The sequence below is a fragment of the Salarias fasciatus genome, chromosome 4, assembly GCF_902148845.1.
Source record: "Salarias fasciatus chromosome 4, fSalaFa1.1, whole genome shotgun sequence".
Classification (NCBI taxonomy): Eukaryota; Metazoa; Chordata; class Actinopteri; order Blenniiformes; family Blenniidae; genus Salarias; species Salarias fasciatus.
This window is the reverse complement of record NC_043748.1, coordinates 22,018,156-22,037,159: the sequence shown is the minus strand read 5'-3', so window position 1 is coordinate 22,037,159 and position 19,004 is coordinate 22,018,156. Positions and strand designations below refer to the sequence as shown.

The window sequence follows — 19,004 nt, the reverse complement described above, 5'->3', positions numbered from 1 at the left end:
CAGGAGGAACAACATCAGAAAGTGAAGAAACTTGAGTTATTCAGACAGGAAGTCCAGATTAACTGGAGGGACTTCATGTGGAACCTGGACGATTAGTGAACGACTGTATTTTAGAGAAAATACTAATATAGAAACAAGGATTTTCTCGTGTGTGTGTGTGTGTGTGTGTTGGACTGCTGACCTTTCTCCATCCACAGACATCAGCTGAAGCTGTCCGCAGCCCTGAAACGAAGACAGAGGAATCAGACGTACTGATCTGTTCTTCAGAGTGAAGGAGACTCGGAGGAGAACTCACGCTCTCCACCAGATGAAGGCTCTAATCGAGCCTCGGCGTAGATAAACACTGCAAGAGCTGCTTCTGTCACTCTCAGTACCTGCTCCAAACAATCAGAACCAACAAATAGAGGATCTATACAAGTCATGGATTATGAGCGTCTGAAGAAGAAACAGTCGAACACTTTTTTATAAAAACTATGTTTTATTTCAAATCCGCTCCAGAAACAAAAACAATACAGAGACGTAACGATACAGGCACCCAATAAAATCCTTTACATCGACCAGTTTCTCTAAAACTCCAGTTCTCTCTGCATGTGGCGGCAGTTGAAGCTGCACCAGCTGCATCGGGCTGAAGTGGAAAAACCAGAGGCTTTGGTAACAGAACGGTTAAATATGGACTCATTTCAAACAGTTTGTACCTTCATGAAACGCTGCAGTTCCTAAAAACATCCACAACATGCTAAAAATACGCTTAGATATTTATACATACGTATATAAAAAAAAACCGTTAACTGGATGGAGACGTGGGAATGGCGGTACGGCACACGGCAGAGGCCCCGGGTTCGAACCCGGCTCTGACCTCCGACCTCTACTCGGCCGGCTGGCCCTTGTTCTTCTTCTTCAGGACTTTGCGGAGGCTCTCGGGCATCAGGTACGGCCGCTCGGCGCTGCCGTCGTTCCTCTCCAGATCCTCCACTGGAGAGAGACCAGCGCAGAGTGAACACACACACACACACACACACACACACACACACACGGTGTGTTTCTGGAAACGAGGCACGGGTTCGGCTCCAGGCTCCTGCTGGTTAGTGGCGGTCGGAGGAGCCGTCGAGGCAGCAGGCGAGGTTTAGAAAGGAGGAACAGCCTCTGCAGTCCTGCAGAACGTGAGACTGGAAAGAGGAAAACTGCAGCCCCCTCACCTCAATCCATGCAGATATTCACACACACACACACACACCGTTCTGTACAGTTTACATGATTGACTTATATTCTGGATCTGACTCCATTAAACTGGGTTTTTGTCTGCCGCTATCAGGACAGAAATCAATTAAACTGTCAGTCCGTTCAAATCTTTTTAATTTGTTAATCTGATCCTGTGGTGTTTTTTTTTTTCCAATGTTCACACTCTGCTGCAAACGTCCCGTTAACCAGTCGGTTTGTGTCTGAGGGATTTAGTGAATGATCAACAACGCTCTTCTCATGTTTTGGCGTTAAAGGCAGACAACCACAGCCTGACTGTGAGGGTGGAGTGAATCCCTGCCACTGAAAAGCCTCCATGCCCTTCGAACGGGACAAAACCAGCTCTGAGCGCGGCGCCGGGCTGGATCTAAAGGCTGAACTGGTCTGGTCTAGACTGCGGCGGCGTCCTCGGGTCTGAGCCGGACGTCCTCGTCTCGCCGGGTTAGGGTCTCCTCCTTCCACAGAATCTGGCGCAGAGTGGGCGACATGTAATACGGCCGGGCGGCCGAGCCGTCGTTACGCTCCAGGTCCTCGCCTTCCCGAGTGAGCGAGCCGGGACGTTAGGCGGGGCGGAAGGTTAGCAGGCGAAGGGGTTAACCACACCAAGGAGAGGGGAAAGAGGGAGGAGCAGTGGTGCATTGTGGGAGGAGGAGAGAAAAAAAAAAACAGAAAGAAGAGACAAAAAGAGAGTCAGAGAGCGAGCGAGCGAGCGAGCCGCAGCAGCTGAGATTAGAAAGCTTCCGTCACCAGAGGCATGCGGTCAGATCAGAGTCGGCCCCGAACCGGGCGCCGGGCGCCGCCGCACTTACAGAAGCAGAGGAAGAGCGTGTCCACACACATGGAGTAGACGCTGAAGAAGCCGTGGGCGATGAGGTACGAGCCGATGACCACCGTCTGGGGAGAGAAGGAACACACACACACACACACACACACACACACACACCGTCAGCCCACACAGTCCAGAGCCATCAGAACCCGGACCCGGTTCGCTCACCAGGATGGGGACCCAGTAGTAGTGCAGGTTTGGCGCCGTGTCCTCAAAGGCCTTCACCCTCCCAGAGAAGAAGAAGAAGGCGAAGACGCCTGAGGACGAACAGACGCGAGTCAAGACCTCAGATTTCATCGTCAGAACGTAGATCATAGGAGCATCGGCCTCTGTTCTCACAGCGAATTCTGAAACAAACTAGACCGGTGAGCAGAGACAGAAAAACTCACCCACGAGCCCCACGATGAGCAGCTTCCCCAGAAACAAGAGGAAATCTGTCACTTTATCCAAAACGGCGACTCTGGAGGAGTCAAAGTGACCATTAGCTCGCCGGAACCGCAAGATTTATTTCAGTTAACCCGAAGATTCCTCCTCCTCCTCCTCCTCACCTGATCATGTTCCTCATCAGGAGGAAGAAGGCATCTCTGGCTGACGTGCAGAAGTTTTTACCATAAATGGCCGTCTGGGGGTCAAACACACACACACACATCCGGATCACACACCAGCGCCGTTTCCAGTGGGAATGAGTCCAGTGAGTCCGGCACGCACCATGATGTAGGCGTTTCTGTTCAGGAACTTGACAAACTTCTCCAGACACCAGAAGCAGCACTTCAGGCAGCACAACACGAACCTGGCACACTTATTCTGGGCTCCTGGGAACAAAACAAAACACACTCAGGTGAGCCGTCGGTTTACCAAAACTCTTCAGGCCGTTTCTGTTCTTCAGGAAAATATGCCAGACTTTCCTAAAGCTGACATAATCAGCTGGATGACAGAGGACATTTAAAATGTCATTTCAAAGAATATTCTTTTAGGTATTTTATCTACTTAAGTGAATATGTTTCAGATTATTGTCTGTTTATTACTGCAGTACTAGTTTGTACCACAAGGTGGTGTACTGAGTCATTCAACTAAGCTAAAAATGGTGAAACAATCTGAAGAACTGCAAAGAAAAAGCCACAAAAAGACGCTACAGCAGAGAAAATCAGGCGAATGAGAGGCTGCTGAAGGAATCAGATCATCAATGCTGTAGATGTGAAAAAGAATCAATTTGAAGTTTAAATCTGTAATCACGATATATGACAGCAATGAACTGAAGTTTAAGTGATGAGGATTAAGGATGAGCTCCGTTTGTTTATGACTCATTTCTAGATTTACTGTCAGTATTATTCATAATAACTGATATAAACATGTTTCCTGTTCAGTAGTTATCGTCACTGTGAACCAGATACTGATCCTGGACCTTTCAGCTTGTGGTCCAGATACTCCAGCAGGACTCTGATGATCTGAATGGTCGACAGGATGAGCGAGCCGAAGGCCAGAGTCCCTGTGTGATACCTGGAAAGACACAAAGGAGTAGAAACCTGCTGATCTGAGCCTCAAACCTCGCTCTAAAGAGGTTTCAGAGTGGAGGTAAAAGACGGACCTGAGAGACCTCCCCAGAGAGGAGAAGATGGGGAAGCTGGGCATGTCGTCTGGCTTGACGAAGGCCCAGTAGTAGGAGGCGAAGGCGCCGGCCAGCGTCATCTGCCCCAGCGCCGTCACGAAGTTGGCGCACCACAGGAAGAGGAAGACGTTGTAGAACTGCAGGCCGATCAGGTACTTGTGGTAGACGGTCTCGCCGCCGTAGAAGGCGAACAGGCACTCGGAGTCGGGACACTGGCCCTTCATCAGGCTGGTGGAGAAGTTCTGAAGCACAGAGCGTTTCAGACGGGTCACGTTCCGGAAGAACCGCCGCCGCCGGGGAACCGGGAGGAGAGAACTCACCGCCGGGTCGCACGTCTTCCTGGAGTGCTCGCAGTCGGAGTCGTTGAAGACTTTGTAGACGGGCTCATTGGAGGTAGACAGGAAACTGATCGGCTCGGTCAAGGAAAACAATCCATGAGTTTTAACCCCCTCCACCCCTCAGCTGACAGCCTCCACCAGCTGTGTAGTCACTGTCGCCCTCTGCTGGCCGATCGGGCCTTCAGCAGGAAACGGATGTTTACTTTATTTAAAGTTGGATGCTGTGGATCTGCCGCAGAGCTCAGAGTTCACGCTGCTGCTTTGAGGAAGTCCTCAGAGAGCGCTGAGTGATTTCGCTCTGGACGCAGCAGATGCTGCAGCAGCCGGGCGGGCTGGCAGGCGCCGGGTTCGCCCTCTCTGCTCGAGTCTGCAGGTTTTCAGGATACACGGCGGTCACGGCCCAGTAGGCGATGACCACGGCCAGGAGCAGGAAGGTGAAGAGGGGGTAGAAGAGGGAGCACATCACGTATCCGATGGCTCTGCAGAGAGGAAAACACACATGGAAGTTCCACTAAAGCCACAACAACACAGCCTGCGGCCTTAACGTCCCGATGGAATCCCACCTGCTGGCTTCCTTAATGAGGGCGATGGCGATGAGGAGCCGCTTCCGGAGGAAGATGAGCAGCAGGATGATGATGACCTCCACGATGGCCAGGATGATCACTGAGGAGAGGAGAGGAGAGGAGAGGTGGAGTGAGCGTCCTGAGCCAGCAGGGGGCGGCGGCGGCGGCGGCGGCGGCTCGGAGCGCGGTACTGACTGAACGCCAGCCAGGTCTGCCTGATCTGCAGGTACACGGTGAAGTCCGCCTGGAAGCCCAGGTCCTGCAGGGTCACGTCGGCGCCCGGCTCGCCCTTCAGAGCGGCGTACTCCATGTAGCAGTGGAAGATACCTGCAGCCACGGCGACACGAGAACACACCCTAAATCCACAGAGTGACGACAAGCAACACCGCTAACAGGGAAAAGACGAGGCTGGGCGAGGAGGGAGTGGCGGGACGGCAGGATCTGGGTACGAGGCGACAAAATAATACAACTGTCGATGAAGCTCGAAGGAAAACAGCAACTTTCACTGTTACTGTTTCAGTTTTAGTGAGAGGAAGGTTTTTTTTTCTTATTTTTAAGCTAAATTAAGGTGAATAAACACACTGAGCTCACAGTCATTATGAACAAGTGAATATTTGAGCATGTGCTCATTTGTGTGTGTGTTCTCTATTTGGATATTGGATTGCAGCAGACAGGGGGAGGTGTGTGTGTGTGTGTGTGTGGAATGAGGGCAGGTGTGTTCTGAAGAGATCAACATTCTATATGAAGGTGTGTATGATATTTTGACGGATTGTTTCCCTCGGGCATGAGAAAGAGAACACTTGAAATCACAAAGCGGCGATCAGAGAACTGGGTTGAGAGCACAGAAGTGAGAAAATCAACATGGCCGAAAGAAACGTGCTGAGAGAAAAACAAATGAAGCAAACTGAACGACAACAAAGAGTTATGAAAAAACAAACGACGGCAACGCTTTGTCCTCCAGCGGCAGAACTGTAACCTGCCTTCAGAACCCAGGAGTACTAAAAAGAACCCAGAGGTCCACAGAAAAACCCAGAAGCTCTCAGAAGTCGGAGGTGCTCAGAGTCAGATTTGTTTCAGGTCAGGATGAAATCCCAGCACCAGCCAAGAAGACATCCAGACGAGGCGAGAGGAAAACCACACGGCCTCCTTCCTCACATGGTTTCAACCCGAATGAGAACTGAAGACTCTTCTAAAACGAGAGACGCACCAAGAAGGAACACCGTCGCTGAACGCCGGTCATTAAAAATGAGGGTGCTGAAACTGGTCACTGATTTTATTTTATATTTTGTGGAAAATTTCCAATTGTTTCTTATTTTAACTTTAACAGAATGAGATATGAAAATATGTATATTTTTATTTAGTTGGTTAAAAATTCTACACACAGATAAATTCAACAAAAATTAAATCTGATTATCTGTATTTTTTTATGTTTTGAACCAGGTTTTAAGTGTGCCTTTTGTTTTCCACACTCTGGACAGTTTCAGCAAAACCTCCAGGGTGAACTGAACTTTGGTCAAAGTGTGTGCTGGTCTGTCGATGTCTGGACTCTACAGATTGAGGATATTCCCTGGAAGAGGCTTTAAAGATGTCAGCATTAACGCCACAAGAGACATGCAAACTTCTACATCTGGAAAACTTTTCTTTATCTGTCCTTCCTAAATTCCTTCTCTTGTTTCAATCCCCTTTCTTTTTCCTGAAACTCATTGATAATTCTTTCATCTCATTTATTCTGCAACATTAAATCTAGATCTGCGAGAAAAGCCTAAACCACAGGAAGGCGCAACTATTCAAGATGAACCCGGAGTTTTACTTTCCAAAACATTCCGGTCTGACTTTCATGAGGTTTTCTGAGTGACTGAAAACTCGGAGAGACTCACCGTATCCGATGACGATGATGACCAAGGCCACCATGATCCAGACCATGATCCCGGCCAGGAACCGCAGGAGGACGATGAAGAGCAGACTGAGCAGCATGGCGATGACCAGACCTCTGCGGGAGGAAGCGGGACGGACACACACACACACACACACACACGGTGACGCTCCGGCCTTCACACACTCACAGGGCAAACCAACGGCGAGGACTCACATGAGGATCCAGTACCAGGACTGCGTGTAGTCCTCAAAGATCTTCATCACCACTTGGCGAGCCTCGATCACCACGGTGGCGTTCCTGCAGAGAGAGGCCTGTGAGCGTGTGTGTGTGTGTGTGTGTGTGTGTGTGTGTGTGTGTGTGTGTGTGTGTGTGTGTGTGTGAGAGCCGTTAACACCACGGCTGACGGACTCACTTCACTCCGTCCACCAGATCTTTGGCGTCCCTCATGTTCCCGGAGCCGTCGTCGAAGTGAGAGGTGTTTCCCACGGTTATGACTCCGTCTTGCTTCCCCAAAGCCGGGAAGCACCTGCGAGTGACTGCAGGGGAAAAAAACCAGCATCTCAGGGTGTGTTTAATTTAAAGTGTGTGTTTGTCCACCAGACTGCACTCACAGGGCTTGCTGGGCGTCAGCATGGCGGGGCAGAGGCCTTGACGGAGGATGTCTGGAATCGACTGAAACAGGAAAACGTCAGGATTTCTGCCAGAGCGGTGGTGAATCAGTGGGGATGGCGGCCGCTCACCATGGAGCTGCTCATGCCGTCCTTGCAGAAGGTTTTGTAGTAGTTGAAGTCTTTGGAGTTGGTGTAGGCTTTGACGAGCGTCATGAACCTGTCGGGGCATTTCTCCACACACATCTGAGGAGGAGCATTCAGAGCAGTCAGATCGGGGGGGGGGGGGGGCAGCCAGCTGCTCAGAGGCAGCGGTGGAATCGGGCGTGCGGTGGCGAGCGCACCTGCGTGGTCGGACACTGGAACTCCAGCAGCACCATGGGGCTGGCACACTTCATGATGTTGAAGTAGAACAGCAGAGGTTTCTTCCTGTTCACATGCAGAGAGGACAGCTCAGGGTTTCGGTTTCACCGCCACCGTTTCAAGTGAGAAAACGTGTTTTAATGTGATGATGGAGCCTAAATCATCGATATGTGAGCTAATGAATCTGAAACGAGAGAGAAAATCTGACTTCATCAACCGAGGAGATCAAGAATAAGCCATTCAGCCAGTATGCTGCTGAGTGGTGCATCATGGGGGATTTAGAGGATGGTGTACGTAACACTGACAGGGAAATAAGCGGGTTTTCAACAGTCTCACCACCAGTTCTGCTGCTGATTCTTCTCTGTGGGACTTTTTTTTTAAAGATTCTGGCCACTGCAGCTGAGGAAAGCTGCAATCATGTCGTGGAGTTTTTTCACCAGCAGTAATCTCCTGGTTACCTCCAGTCTAGACTACTGTAAAGCGCTTTTGTTTGGTCTTCCCTCAAATCCATCCACAATCTCTTCCTACTTTACAGCACGCGCTTCAGGAGATGAGTTTCGGTGCTGATGTTACACAGTGTGTCTCTGGAAGCGTCTAAAGGTCAGGGAGAGGGAAAGCTGCTCACTCCAGCGGCGTGCCGGCCTGGCCACAGAACTGCCCCCGGCTGTCCGTGGGGTAGATCACCTTTCTGGGATCGCCCTGCGACCACGCTGCAAGCAACACACACACATAAACACAAATAAAAAAAAATAAATAAAAGGCTAGTGTGGTGATTCTGGAAGATATTACACCAAACTGCAGCGCGGTTTCCTCACCAAGTATTCCCACCGCAAAATACGCCAGGATGGCGAGGATGAAGAAGATGCAGCACACGATGTCGGTGCAGCCCCTGAAGAGAACAAACAGTTTGAACCGGGTTAGAAACGCCACTGGTGGCGAAGTGAAGCCAGTCAAGTCTCATCTGCGGCTCCTCACCTGTGCTGGGTCGGACCCTTGAAGGTGGGGTCATACTTCCTGGGCTCGCCTGTGTGAAGAGAGGAGAGAGAGAGTGAGCGACGGATTCCTGACGATTCTCCAGAGAGGCTGAGAGCGCCGGAAGCAGAACGCCCCCCCGTCGCCGTCCCGATCCTCCCTCAGATGACTTTTCCCTCCAGGCCCGACACGCCTGGCAACAACAAACATTCCTCCCTGGTGACTAACAGCAGGAGAGAAGCCCCGAGTGACAGACGGAGGGCGACATTACTGAGAAACGGCTCTCACGCATTTCCTTCACCAGCTCACAGTCAGACCTGTGGATCCTGATTCATCCAGATTTCTGTCTCTGCATCGTTTGACTGTGACAATACGTCTAGATCTGAAGCCTTCAAGTTTTTAAATCTCAGTCTAAAGCGGCAGTGCTCATATTTATCATGAATGACTTCCTGACTGGTAAAGGTCACATGACTTTTCCAAAGCTCTGGGCTTTTCGGCCTCGATACACCTCCAGTGAAACGGGCAGAGCACCGAGTCGGATTGTTGTTACGGTGAACTCTACACCTAGATCCTTTTCACAAAGTTCCAACTTGGGGGACGTTGTCAAAAACTTGTGCTTTCAGGGGCTCTGAGCACCGCTGTGGTGGAAACAGCCGAAACGCTGCAGCAGCTTCATGTTTAAATTCTGAATCTGACGCCTTCTGTGACGAGTTTCCTCTTTTCCAGCAGCAGGACGGCGACGGAAGCTCCCGACACTGATTCAGAACAAAAGCATGATGCAGTTTTCCTTCTTCGAAACAAAGCTGAGAAATGAAAGCAAAACAGTGACTTTCTGGTTCTGATGAAATACGACGTCATTTTCAGAGAACGAAACAATTTAAATGTTACGAAATGAAACATGAACAGTAACATCACTGCAGACAGAGACTATCTCTGAACCAACCACTTTACACACTGTATTCATTTAATAACCTTTGACCTGGACATCAGTGCTTTAGTATCTCCATCACACATGTATTCCTGCTTCATGCTTCCTGATCGGTTGTTTTGCAGACAATTTGTTCAACTTTATACACTTTTTATTAAAGAAATTGCTCCACATTTTGACACTTTGATGCGCCGGTGGTTTCATTAAATTTGACAAACAATGACGACAAAGCTACTTTAATTCAGTCACACGGTAAAGAAAGCTCAGCAACTAAAGAAATACAGAATATAACAAACTGTCTGCAATAATCATGCAGACAAACGCATCAAACATTTAAAAACCTCTGAACTCCAGAGCGAAGGGAACCAGAAGAGCTGATTTAACATCAACACATGTCTGTGAGAACCTGACTGGATCCAGTTCTCTCATTCAAACCGAAAACAGTTGAGAACTGGTTTAAAGAGGCTCTCTGTGTGGATCCAGACAGAAATCACAACAAAACCTGGAGCCACAGAGATAATCCGGTCCAGTGTCTTTATCCACATGCAGCCATCAGTGGATCAGTCACTGTGAAGAACAGTTCTGTAGAGAACATGGAGGAAACAACAAGCTCTGCTAACATGTGCTACATTAGAATCAGAGAAAAAACAAGCTATCTACTACCACATATCTGAGTTTCGCTTTATTCGGCTTTAGATACGAGTCCTGGAAGCAGCTCACAGCGAGAGAACCGAGGTTCTCCTGTCACCTCGTCCGATCAGCCGCCGTGTGGCGCCAACCCACCGAGCAGCTCTGCTCGAAACTCGAATCCTGAGTTCATCAAGTTTCAGCTCCTGGGAGAGAAACGACAAAGCATGGTGCCACAACGCCGTCCAGGTTCCGGCCTCAGCCGGTGTGTGACGGCCCCGTTTCACCCCTGAAGCCCAGACAAACCAACCACTTTCCCAGTGAGTGATAGATGTGGTGAGCGCTGAGCAGGCCGGCTGTTCGGAGAAGACCCACACAGCTGTGATCTGGCTTTATCAGGAGATCAAGAAGTGATTCACTCTCTTCTGGTGGTTATCTGAAATATCTAAGCCACAGAGAAACACCGAGAGAAGAGCTTCCCACTCCCACACACCTGTATAATGAGCAGAGCTGGCAGCAGCAGCAGGTCACACACACACACACACGCACACGCACACACACACACACACATCTACTTTCAAACCCGCAGTGTTGACATGCTGACACTGCTGCTCTAGTTTCACTCGGAGATATTTACACTTCACTCTGAAACAGATTCATCTCTCCAGTAACCGGAAAAGCTGATGAACTCTTCACGTCATGTTTCCCTTCACGTCAAAACACCCAGAAGAAGAAGAAGAAGAAGAAGGAGTCAGTTTAAAGAGGCACAGCCAACAGGAGAAGTTACCATGTTTTCCAAAGTACTCTTGGTCCTCCTCGGGCATGCTGAGTTCCCCAGAGATCCTCTCTCTCCTCTCTCTTTTGATCTGCCTGGCTTGTTTCCCCTCTCTGCTGGTATAAATGATTGCGAGCGAGCGAGCAGCAGGTACTGTGGAGGGAGAAACCAGTCCGACCTGTCCCCGGGCAGCCTGGAGAGGCTCCACCTAACCCTGTGCCTCCCGCTCCGCTCGCCCTGAAACCACTGCCCCCTTTTTCCAATCTGCGCTCCACCTGTGCACCTCCGCCTGCCTCCTCCCCCTCCTCCGAACGACCCCCCGCCCCCCGCCCCCCTCCGGAACAACAGCAACAGCAACACAAGGCACCGACAGGCTCATCTCTGAAGGAGGCGTGTGAAACACTGGGTGGAGACTTGCTGTGTGAGGGAAACTGAAGCTGTCGGGCTGTTATCAGGAACATGTGTTTGCAGGGAACTGAAGGAACTCTGCCCCCGGTGGCGTTCGGAGGCACTGCAGCACCCTCAGAAACATTCTTGAAGCCAGTTAAGTCGAATAACTGCATTAGAGCAGCATGTGGAACAGCTTAAATCCTCAAGTTTTGATCTCGCTGCCATCGCGGTACAACATGGAGGCAAAAAGCTGTTTTTCTGTTTCTTTCTGCTTGTTGGCTCTTTCACAACTTGGATCTGTCTCCAATCCGCAATCAGAGCCGTTTACACCGATTCATCATCCTAACAAAGAGTCCACAGACCGGCGAAATGACCCAAATATCATATTCACGCAGAGCAAAACAGAAAGAGCTGGAAGGAGGGAGAGTTTCCACTCCGGGTCTGAATGCCAGCGTCACTGCACCGCTGAGAGCTCCGACTGGACTGAAACGTCCCCAACAAAGAGACAACAGCCAGCGAGCTCTCACGGGGAAGAACACACTCTGTCCATTCACACACACTCATTCAACAGCACGACAGAGTCCGGCTTGTCTCCGGCACACTCTGACCTTTTTACGATATGGACAACACATGTCAACGAGGAGGAGGAGGAGGAGGAGGAGGAGGAGGAGGAGGAGGAGGAGGAGGAGGAACTTTGCCCATATCAAACTGCTTCTTTCCCAGCTCTCAGTCTGGTTTTCGGCTGGTGCGACCCGGACTCTACCAGCAGCCCTGAGGCCCTGTTTGCACCACAACGGTGCTCAGAGGTGAGGAAAATGCAACTTCTTGAAAACGGCTCCCAGAGTGGAACTTTTTGGAAACGCTGTGACTCAAAACTTTTTCTCAAGTTTCCAAACTTTCTGAAATGCTGCGACTGCAAGTCCTCACCACGGTGGGACACAGCTGTTCTGCACATGGTCAGCAGATGGACAAGAAAAACAATGTTTTCCTCTGGAGAGTCAGGACTCCCGGTCCAGATTCTCCTGGTCCTGGTCCAGATTCTCCTGGTCCTGGTCCAGATTCTCCTGGACTTGGTAGTTTTACAGTTGACAGTCACTATAATTCCAGTCCGGGTTGGTCGTCTGTCCATACAAATATCCGCACACTCCCATTGTTTAAATGCCTGACATGCAAACTACATCTGTTCCACATTTCTGCCATTTCCGAGCAAACAGACGTCGTTTTGAAAACGTGGCTGTGTAAACGGGAAACTTTTCCGACACAGAAATGGGGAAGAAAGAGGCGTTTCCACTGGAAATCAGGCTGCTGGGGCTGCAAATTGTTACTGAGTGAACTGTTAATATTTGTTTTATCTCAATGAAGGCTGCATGATATTGGGAAAAAAAAACGACAATGTTTTTTCTTTTAAACTCTGCAATAAAAAAAAAAAATTACAACAACGTCGTTACCAGAAGGTCCCTCCATGAAGAACAACCGTTTGTCAGGCAGCTGAGGATACATTTGCACTCACACATTCATCTCTGCGGTTCATCCCACTGATGCATCTTCTTTCAAAAAGTGGAAGAAACGATGCACCGAACAGAGTTTCTGACGACACGACAGGATGTGGTGAAGGTCAATTAAAGAGCCACCGCTCGTCTTTCATCCGCTTCAATCTGCTGAGAGCTCTCCGGTGGAAGTAATCTAATTGTCCTGAAGCCTGGAGCTCTCGCTAAAACACTGCAGACACATGTCGGAGCTCCGATTGGCCCACACATCGCCACAGTTCCTCAGAGCCAGGGTTCTGCATCCGTCTGGGGACTGGCAGCGAACCCTCCATTGTTCCTCCAGGTTCGGTGTTTCTTGGCACGCCGTCGCTCCAGCGCTCACATTCCTGAGCTTCCCCGACTTTATTTTCTTCAAGCCTCCTCCCACTTCCATCCTTAAACACTCTCACAGGAGACATTACCACACACACACACACACACACACACACACACACACACACACACACACACACACACACACACACACACACCACACGTGTCCATCTGATCCAGTGACACAGATGCTGTGGAGCCGGCCTTGGTATTTACATACGTAGAAAGAGTGTGCTAACAGCAGGAGGTCACGGCGGCGGCCCTCCCTCCTCTCCCACATGTCTGTCATTACGGGAAGAGGGTGTGGGGTGTTTATATTCACATCTATTTACGGCTTACAAAGGACACGCCACACACACACACACACACAGAAACAAGGTTCACACAGTCTTCTTGGCGATTTCACTCGATGTTCACTCTCGGTTTCTGATGGATAAACGTCAGAGGAGATGAAGGTAAGAGAGTGAAGACAGCATCACCCGACTGTAACGTCACACCAGGACTTTCTGTTTCCCTTCTCAGCCCTGAACTTTCCTCCGTGGCTCCAGGACCTCCTGCCGGCAGGGGCGACGGCACCCTGAGTTACTTTAACACAGGATGGTGAAACGCCGCTTCAATTCTTTTCTCATAATGCGGCACAGTCGGCATATCAAAAAAGGGAAGAGGCTGTAAAAGGAAGCAGAAGGTTTGTCTAAACACCACGTTTTAGCTTCTTCCCGTGGAAGCAAATAAAACTGCATTAACACTTATTGTCTATTAATTATTAATGTACAAGTAAGACCATTATAAAAACATGCTAATGAGTGATCCATCCATCCATCCATCCATCCATCCATCCATCCATCCGTCCATCCATCCATCCACCATGCTGTGCTTGTTTTGAGGCGAGTCTGTGATCAAAAGGTCTTTACAAATGCAAAAAAAAAAAAAAAATTACGATTCCAATAAAGAAAAAAAGAAAAAATCCCCTCAAGAGGCTTTTTAGTGAAAGTGCTCATAAGAAACAGGATGACTAAATAGAATAAATTTAGATTTGATGTCTGATAAGTTGATATCTGTGGGCGGCAGAGCTTAAAAATAAAAGTTCCCCTGTTAAAAGGGAACAAACAGCTCCACTGTCAGCGAACACACACACACACACAGACATTGGGTATTTGTGTTGGTCTGTGTGTTACGTGTTGTCAAAACACTTCAGGAATGTAATAAATGGGAACGAGGCCGTTCCTGGGAAACTGAACTCATGCGGGCCAAACATCAGGTGATGGTGGTTCAGGTTTGCCGCCCTGGCCTCGCAGCGACAGGCGTCCAGTTTGGAGGATGCATGTTCTCCCTGTGTCCGGGGTGAACCTGGAGTGTACCTGGCTTCGCGCAGCCAAAGACACGCCCTCGTGTTGTTGATGCTGCAGACGTGACTTTAACAAGAACCAGAGCGGAGCTGGAAACACGACACCGCCGGCCGATGGATGTTGGCACAACAAGCTACAGTGAGAGACGATCTACAGCACACACACTACTGTGAGTGAAGCCCCGAGAGGCATCCAACACACACACACACACACACACACACACACACACACACACACACACACAAGTTCAATAAATGAGACAACATTAGGAGGCTCATCAGCAGGAAGCAAACAGAAATCTCCAAGATCTGATCAGTCCTGAGAAGACAGTGCTGCGGTCTGAAGAGGCGCTTTGTGCCGCAGCCGGTGAAATGTTAAAGATGAGACCAGCAGCGATCAAAACCACAGACAGGAAGAGGAAACCTTCAAACTCTGCTGATAGATATAAAAGAACAAGCATCAAAACTGTCTCTGTCTCTGCTCGCTGTTCTTTTACAGACTGGAAGCCAGCTGGCACAACCACAAGGCAGAAACCGCAGGTCACGTGACCCGGTCCGGGCTCAGATCCGGCACGCTAAGTGGAACCGGGTGGCTGCAGCGGAGGGGGTGGAGGGTTGTTCGGGGCGGGTCAGACTGAGCCGGGCTAAAAGTGAGTCTGTGAATGCGGTCCGATGATCAAACCTTGACAAACATCAGAGAGGGGTCAGCGGGTCTGCGGGTCGGGTTTCAGGGCTGCCTCCTAAATGTGGCTCATAATTACAGCTAATCTCCAGCCGGGCTGCTGCAGCTCCTGTCATTGAGGCTTCTGCATATAACTCAACCTGAAATTACTCCAACGCATAAAACTAGAAGGCCTCAAACACCGGGAGACATGGACAAGAGTGGAGGAGAAACAAACTTCTGTCCAGTCCGCCCGCCGCCATGTCTTCACTGCATCTGCAGCCTGTTTATCTTCTCCAGTCTTCCACTTTTAAAAGTTTCATCTCACTTATTACACACCACCACACCCACACACACACACACACACACCCACACACACACACAAACAGACACACACACACACACACACACACAGGCCTGGTAAAGTAAATCAATTAGCCATCATGTGGCAGGCAGAGAGGAAAAGGGTGTGTGCTGACGAGTGGAGGAAAACACTGCAAAGGATCACGAAGGGCCATTTAGTAGCTATCGATCACTGAGATCTTAAATTTTAATAATTTATCACGAGAAAATGCACATTCGGCAACTTATCTGGGTAAATTTGCACATACTGCGGCAACTGATTTCTTTTTTCATACAAGTGTGCATTGGAATATTTTGTTATTTAGGCTGTTTTGCCTGTATTTGTGTCAATAATTGCTCGTGTGCTGTAATTAAATACTGTGAAAACTTTGGATTACATCCATCTATGAAAGTTCCTCTCACTTTTTCTCGTCTATAAAAATGTAATATGCTAATGTCTCATAATTCCATTATTACAGAATCTGTCTGCATGTTAAGTCTTCCTTCTGTGTATTTGGTGTTTGTTTGTGTGAGACTCTTTAACACCGACACAAAGTCTTCACATCTGCAAACTTAGCAATGTAGATGTTTCTGACTGTACTTAATGTTCATCAGTTTAGCATATTTGTTTTATTTCTTTATTCTAGACAGTAAATCCTTGCATTTCTTGTCTGAATCTTTCCTGTTTGCAGTAATAGTTTGGGTTTGTAAAACTAAAGATACTTTCTTCATGCTCTGCTCCAGAACAAAGAAAAACTTTACAGTTTAAATTTAAAGGGCATGTTGGCACCATACAGGCTGGCCCACTCAAGATGAAACTGGATGGTGTAAGATGTGCTTGACATCCCTGCTTTGATGGTAAATTAGTCCTATCAAGGTGTGAATCTTAACTGTGATTCGGACCCGCTGCAGAAACTCAAGAACACCTAGAAAGTAACATCAATATTGTGCACGCATTACCACCCTGAACCGGCTAAATATCAATACATTCTAGATATAAGTTAGTATATCGTATTTACACTTCTAGAATGTTGCTCATCCACATCCTATTCTTTAGGAGCTGCTAAATTAGTGAGAAAGACAAGTTCATTTAGTTGATTCTGCAAGAAAGGACTTCCTAAAATGAAAACGTCAAACTTTTTTCACAGAATTTCTCAAGAAAATCTCATCCGCCCTTTAAATAGTGACTTTACTCTGACTGTCCCAGGATGAGATCAACATAACACATTAATTACATTGTTTTCCAGAAGGACAAGCACTCATTCTGAAATACTGATATTGTGCAAAACAAGTAAATAAGACATTGTGTGTTTTGAGAGTGACAGTCGTTTATGGTTTCATTTCCCTCTGTAAAATCCGAGAATCCAGCACAGTAAGGTTTATCACACGCAGGGTGTGTCGGTGTGAGAGACATGTCCAACAGGTGGCTGAAGGGGGTGCAGAGCAGTGATCACAGCCTGATCATGCAGGTCGCAGAGTCCGTCCTGAGCCACAGCGGAGCCGCGTTACAGTGGAAACACACTGCCTCTTCACCCGCCTGTGGTATTTCTCTAATAAGCTGACATCTATACATAGCTGGGGACCGCTGGGCTGCCATACCAGCCTGAGGAATGTGGCAGCAACTGGACGGGCTGGAGCTTCCACACGGACCCCCACCCCCGCTGCCCGTCCACATCTCTGCGGGAAAACAGGCGCTCGAGCCGGGGGAGCGTCCGGCTCGGACCGGCCTCATTAGCATATGCTAATGTCCCGGAGAAAGCACCCCACTCAAACACAATGAAAACAAGCAGAAATGCGAGGATGTAAACACGCTGACAGAAACAATTTGAAGGAGTACTGAAGCAGCCACGGAGGGAGATTAAATAAGCTGTAACTCACGAAACAAGCGAACAAAGTTTAAGGGGACAAATAAAGAGGAGCGGGGAGACCCCGTCCTCACGGGGGGTCAGGTCATTACCATATTTCGACTTCTCCTCCAGTTCCATGCTGTAGAAGTCTTCCTTGCGGATGAAAGCTGCTCATAGGGGACCTCCACGGCGCATTTCCAGCCCGGACAGGGGAGGTCGGACCGGGCTCCGCTGACCTGAACTGCTCCGGTCGAAGCTCCGGAATGATTCTGCACCGTCCTGCCAACTTTTAAAGAGGAGGGGTTCTTAGAGGAGCGCGCTGGCCAATAGGAACGCGAGACATCTTAATTGACAGGAGGATCCTCCAATCACAGACCAAGGGCGGGAACTTCTGTTCCTGCATAGAGACGGTTCAGTTCTGATACCGTTAACTCGTGAAGAGGAAAACAAATCACACAAAGACACAAAATTAGTTTTGATTCAGAGCTGGGCTTTCAATTCAACAATCGTTCAAATCATTCCCTTTGTCCGAGAATTTTTTTTACTTTGTTCTTTATTTCACGCCTGTCTTAATCGCCTTTTGTAAATATATTAATATATTTCATAATCTTAATTGTTTAAGATTAAGATCTATATGGCCTGGATTTAATGTTTCCTTCATTTCTTTGTAAAGCTCAGTGGATTGCTTTGTGAATGAGTGAATACATTCAGGCTGGATGTGTCTACTCTGTCGCCGCCACATTCATCTGGAGACAAATGGGATGAAAACACTTGAAAGATTTAAAACACTGAGCCACAAAGTATAAGAATTTACCATCAGCAGGTCACCCCTCCATCACAGGACAAACACAGAAAGACAGACAACCACAGTCACGCCTACAGGATATTCAGAATCAGTAATTAACCTCAAGTGCATGTTTTTGGAAATCAGGAGACACCCACCCACACACTCACAGGCAAAGCCTGCACAAGGCTCCCAAACTGACCTCCAACTGATATTCTCACTGTGTGGCTTCATTTTCTTACAATATAAGGTGAGACGGTTCACAAGTACAGACAATGTTCAATAAAACATGGAGGGGTTGAAATGACTTGTTTGTCCAGCATTACTCATTCACAAAGGATAAAATACCCTCACTGGCCTGAAGGTGCAGCAGAATCAGTGACTGAGCATAACTTTTAATGGCCTGATGAAATTCAAGACAACATTAATTATAAAAGCAATCTAATCATTCATAATTCAGCTTGGAGGTCCGGCGGTACCTGGTCTGACGCAGAGTCGCCACCGCTGGCTGCAGCTGTGGACAAGATATGAAGATCTTTTTAACACACAATAGTAGAAAACAGAGTCCCTGAAAGGCCTGCAGGCTTATTTTTAGGTACCATTACCCATGAATAACTCAGTTCAGTAAAGAAAAAGCACTTCGATGCAGACAAGGCCTGTAATGTTGCAGTTTTATTTTACCTTTATAAACTAAATAATAAATCCAGATAACGAGCAGAAATCTCAGGCAGTGACAATGGTTTACTATAACCTTGAGGCTGGGAGAAGCTCTTCCTTTACAAACACAGCCCAGTCAGAGATATGATTCAGGTTATCCCCTTTCACATTTAAAGCCTGGTAATCTGCTCCTTGATCAGGAAAGCGACATGGCGGTGGCACATATGGAGCTAATTTCAGCTCATCATAGCCTGAGCTGCTGCTTGAGTATCATATTATATGAGGCAGCCATATGTTGAGTTGTGTCTGTGTGACTGTTACTGCCACATAAATCAAAATACTACTGAGTTACAGCTTAATAGTGGTCTAAAATTCAAAATTGTGCTGCGGTAAAGAGTCAA

At 48.3% G+C, this 19,004-nt stretch overlaps 1 protein-coding gene across 4 annotated transcripts; it reads right to left on the bottom strand.

Annotated features, from left to right (window-relative positions):
• Positions 1-464: 464 nt before the first annotated feature.
• LOC115387030 (choline transporter-like protein 2) lies at positions 465-17,425 on the bottom strand. 4 transcript variants are annotated; one of them, XM_030089559.1, is made up of 22 exons: positions 17,273-17,425; positions 8,392-8,440; positions 8,232-8,305; positions 8,042-8,126; positions 7,398-7,482; positions 7,186-7,299; positions 7,057-7,117; positions 6,858-6,981; positions 6,659-6,742; positions 6,447-6,559; positions 4,765-4,896; positions 4,570-4,669; positions 4,393-4,485; positions 3,989-4,073; positions 3,648-3,910; positions 3,465-3,559; positions 2,771-2,874; positions 2,611-2,684; positions 2,452-2,522; positions 2,231-2,319; positions 2,046-2,130; positions 465-972 (listed from the first exon to the last, which is right to left on the bottom strand). In XM_030089559.1, exons 1-22 carry the CDS (start codon positions 17,298-17,300, stop codon positions 866-868), a joined length of 2,115 nt encoding a protein of 704 aa, XP_029945419.1. In that variant the 5' UTR covers positions 17,301-17,425; the 3' UTR covers positions 465-865. The 4 variants fall into 4 exon arrangements, with proteins under 4 accessions (XP_029945419.1, XP_029945418.1, XP_029945417.1 ...); XM_030089558.1 differs by lacking the exon at positions 17,273-17,425 and adding an exon at positions 10,731-10,973; XM_030089557.1 differs by lacking the exon at positions 465-972 and adding an exon at positions 1,319-1,771.
• Between the last annotated feature and the right edge of the window lie 1,579 nt (positions 17,426-19,004).

Excerpts from the sequence above, each read along its gene's own strand:
- LOC115387030 (XM_030089556.1), bottom strand. The coding sequence starts at position 10,767 with ATGCCCGAGGAGGACCAAGAGTACTTTGGAAAACATG. Across the intron at positions 4,897-6,446 it reads CATCATCGTCATCGGATACG|GTATCTTCCACTGCTACATG; the intron begins GTGAGTCTCTCC and ends CCGTGGCTGCAG. Across the intron at positions 3,560-3,647 it reads TCTCTGGGGAGGTCTCTCAG|GTATCACACAGGGACTCTGG; the intron begins GTCCGTCTTTTA and ends GTGTCTTTCCAG.